General features: G+C 64.5%; 2 protein-coding genes across 2 annotated transcripts in view; one reads left to right on the top strand and one right to left on the bottom strand.

The window, feature by feature from the left end:
- The window catches only part of LOC104384934 (coronin-7-like), a gene marked incomplete at its 3' end in the record, with an annotated part of 40893 nt that overhangs the window by 12380 nt on the left and 24698 nt on the right, over positions 1-3815 (bottom strand). The window lies entirely within an intron of this gene.
- The window catches only part of VASN (vasorin), a 1936-nt gene continuing 929 nt past the window's right edge, over positions 2809-3815 (top strand). Inside the window, exon 1 of the mRNA XM_009993320.1 lies at positions 2809-3815. Coding sequence (XP_009991622.1) covers positions 2809-3815 — 1007 coding nt within the window.

The following is a 3815-nucleotide window of genomic DNA, read 5'->3' as shown; positions in this document are numbered from 1 at the left end:
GGGGGCACGTGCCGACGTCGGCTTGTTTCGGGAGGGAAGCAGCGCCTGCGTCCCACCCGGCAAAGGCACTGTGTCCCCTCCCTCTGGTGACAGGGACAGAGCCCAGGGCCTGGCTTCATGCGGGGCCCTGTCCTGCCTGTGCTGGTGCCTGCAGACCGTGAAGGCAGCCCACCGGCCTGCTGGCAACAACGGGGGCTTTGTTTGGCTGCGGGGCCTTGCTTGTCGGTGTGGGAAGGGACATCCCGGCTGTGCTGGGTTGTCCGGGGAGAACGGTGCACAGTTCCCCTGCACAGTGGGGAAGGGCAGGGACCCCCGGGGGGGGTCCCCCAGCCCCTCCTGTGCAGGTGTCACCCTTGTCCTTAAATCATGTGGTGGGTGTGAAGCGGAGTGTCCCCTGCCATGTCCCTGGCCCTGGGCAGGCAGTGGGACAGCCCGGTCTGGGGGGCTGCAGGCAGGGATTGGGGACACGGCACTCCCACCCCAATAGGCTGGCAAGGAAAGGCTGAGCTGGGACTGGGGGAATCCGAGCCCGGATCCTCCCCGCAGCCGGAAAATATGAATAATTCTGCAAATATCTGCGGTGCAGGCGTGGGGAGCCCAGCCAAGGCAGCAGCAGGCCGCTGGCAGGGCGGTCCTAACACCTCCAGCAGAACCGGGGCCCCCTTCTCCATGCCTGGTAGACCCCCGGGATGCGGGGAGGCTGTTTCCCCTGCTTCCCTGTTTTTGGAAGGGTGAACACCCTGTGGAGCTGGGCTGGCTCAGCCCTTCGGGTGCCTGGGCGTGATGCCGGCGTGTGCCGGCGGAGCGGGGTGATGCCGCGGGAGAGGCGTGCGGGTGGAGCAGCCCTGCTGCTCGTGGCCAGGCGGGGGATGGATGCGCGACCGTGGCCGGGCCGGCCCAACCTGCCTGGAGCGGGGAGCCTGGCAGGCGAGGAGGAAATGCCAGTGTAATTAAAGGGACAAGAAAGAGAGACTTAAGAGTCAGCAGCTGGTTGCAGCACGGGACACGTCAGCGAAACCCGACCCTGGCATTGCAAAACCAGCCCCGGCCTCACCGGCCTCCCTGGGTCTGGCCCCCGCTCCGGGGTTGCCCACCCTGGCACCTGTGCCCCAGGCTGGCGTGGCAATGAGGGGTGCTGGGCCTGCCCCTTGAGTCTCATAAATGCTTCACGAGGGCTCCACGATGCTTTATCAGCTCGGTTTGCTCCTTTCGCTGGGCACCAATGGCTTGGCTGTGATGTGGGGGTGCAGTGGGACCTGGAAGTGTTGAACGGGCTGAGGGGTGAGCTGGGGTTGCCAGGGAGGGGACAGGGTGATGGTGACGCCCTGGATGTCACCCAGCTCCTCCCCAGTGTCAGGGGGCTGACAGCACAGGCCATGACGGGGCCAGGCTGGTTGGGCCAAGTGACTCAGGCAGCTTCGGTGACCCTGCCCAGCGGCGGGCGCACCCCACCCTGGGGTGCACCCCACCCTGCAGAGGCGTTAACCCCCTGCACTGACTGCAGGCAAGCACGGCTGCCTCTGCAGTATGGGGGGGCTCTGTGTGTTGGGGGGGGGGGGGATGTGTTCCCCAGAAGGGCCCCCCACGGCGGCCTGCACGTGCGGCTGTGCGACCCGGCAGGCCCCCGCACATGGTGGGCCCCTCGCCAGGCCCAGCAGGGGCTGCCGGAGCTGCAGACAGCTCTGAGCGGGGCTGGGGAAGGGGCTGGCAGGGCAGGGGGACAGCAGTAACCCCACCTCTGGCAGCCTGGTGGGGTTTGGCTCTTCCCTGCCCAGGGACCCCACGCTGCCACCTCCCTGTGTGTCCCTGTGATGTGGTGGCAGGAGACAGCAGGTCCCTGGCCCAAGTCCCACTACCCTCCCCCATCACCCGTGCTAATTAGAAGAGTCATTAAAAGGGCTGAAAAACAGGGTTGAGAGACAAGGCAATCACCTCCAAAGCAAGGACATCAGCCAAGGCACCCATGGGGGGGCTGGGCCAGATGTAGGGACAGTCTCGGTCACCCCAAGAGCATCCTCCCCCCCCGTCCCTCTCCTCATCCCAGAGGGACAAGGGTGCAGCCCCAGGTGCTGTGCCAGGTCCCCTGGGTGTCAGCAGGACAGGGAGCAGCAAAGTCATAGGGGACAGGAGCCAGCTCAGGGGTGATGATGAGCCCCAGGACTGTGTAGGGGACACAGCTGACTCCAACAGGCACAGGGGGAACCTGTGGGGCAGGGGAGTAACCTGTTCCTTCAGCTCCACAGCCTGTGCCTAGACCACCCCACAGCGGGGCCCACCCTTGGGTGGCAGGAGCAGAAGACCCCCTTGGGTGCAGCTATGGGACAGTGGCAGAAGCAAAAGGTTAAACCAAGCTGGGTGTGCTGGGAAGGCCACCAGCTCCACCCCCCCCCGGCTCTGTTCTGAAGCCCCCCCTGTTTGATTTGCACCCTGCCGAGAGCAGCAGGGGAGATGGGGGCCCACTGGGGCACAGTGCCCCACTGCAGATGGTACCGACAAGCCAGGCCATGTCTCCTGGTAGAGCCTGGGGCATACAAAGGTACCAAAGTCCCTAAGTCCTGGGGGTCCAGGGAGGGGGAGAACTGGGGCCAGGCTCCCTGTGCTGCTTCGCTCTCACTGGCTGTGTCCCAGGCAGGAGTGTGGTGGGGACTTTCCCGCTCCACGGTCCCTTTGGGGCGAGAGGGTCCTGGGCAGGCACAGGCAGACAGCTCTCCCTCCCCAGCAGGGGTAGCGGGGGGATCCTGAGGTACCCCCTGGCAGAGCCTGGCCCCTAACCTTGGCTGCTTTTCTCTCTCCCACAGAGCTGACACCATGAACCAGCTGATCCTTTGCACGCTGCTTCTCTTGGCCCCCCGGGCGCTGGTTGGGGCGTGTCCCGCGGGCTGCCAGTGCCAAGACCCCAAAACCATCCTGTGCGCGGCCAGACGGGGCCAGACCGTGCCCCGGGGGCTGCCCCCCAACACCCTCTCCCTCTACGTCTTTGAGAATGGCATCTCAATGCTCAGCGAGGACAGCTTTACGGGCCTTCCTGCCCTCCAGCTCCTGGACCTCTCACAAAACAAGATCACCAGCATCCAGAAAAACATCTTCCAGCCCCTGACAGAGCTCGTCAACTTGGACCTGTCCTCCAACCAGCTGCAGGAGATCACCAACGAGACCTTCCATGGGCTGCGGCTGCTGGAGCGGCTCTACCTGCAGAAGAACAGGATCCAGCACATCCATGCCACTGCCTTTGACACGCTGGAGAACCTCCTGGAGCTGAAGCTGCAGAACAACCAGCTCTGGGCTGTGCCCCCCCTCAACCTGCCCAACCTCCTGCTGCTGGACATCAGCTGGAACAAGATCCCCACCATTGCACCAGGGGCCTTCCATGCCGTCAACATCGAGTCCCTGAAGATTGCGGGGCTGGGCCTGACAAGCTTAAACGAGGAGCTCTTCCAGGCCCAGAACAACCTCCACGAGCTGGATATCTCTGACAACCTGCTGGAGCGCGTTCCGGCGGTGCTGCGGCGGCTGGGGAGCCTCACCAAGCTCAGCCTGGCTGGCAATGCCCGCATCTCCCAGCTGCCAGCTGAGGACTTCCACAACCTTCACAACCTCCAGGAGCTGGACATCAGCAACCTCAACATCAACACCATCCCTCGGGATTTCTCCAGCTTCTTCCCCAGACTGCGGGCCGTGACAGCCGCCGGCAACCCCTTCAACTGTATCTGCCAGATGAGCTGGCTGGTGCAGTGGGTGAACACCAGCAGCGTGCTGCTCCGGCGGCCCGAGGAGACACGCTGCCACTTCCCCCCTAAAAACTCAGGCAAGCTCCT

This window comes from Chaetura pelagica, unplaced genomic scaffold (genome assembly GCF_000747805.2).
Source record: "Chaetura pelagica isolate M959 unplaced genomic scaffold, ChaPel_1.0 scaffold1022, whole genome shotgun sequence".
Lineage (NCBI taxonomy): Eukaryota > Metazoa > Chordata > Aves > Apodiformes > Apodidae > Chaetura > Chaetura pelagica.
Note: the sequence above shows the minus strand (reverse complement) of the source record. Positions and strands in the feature narration are given on the sequence as shown.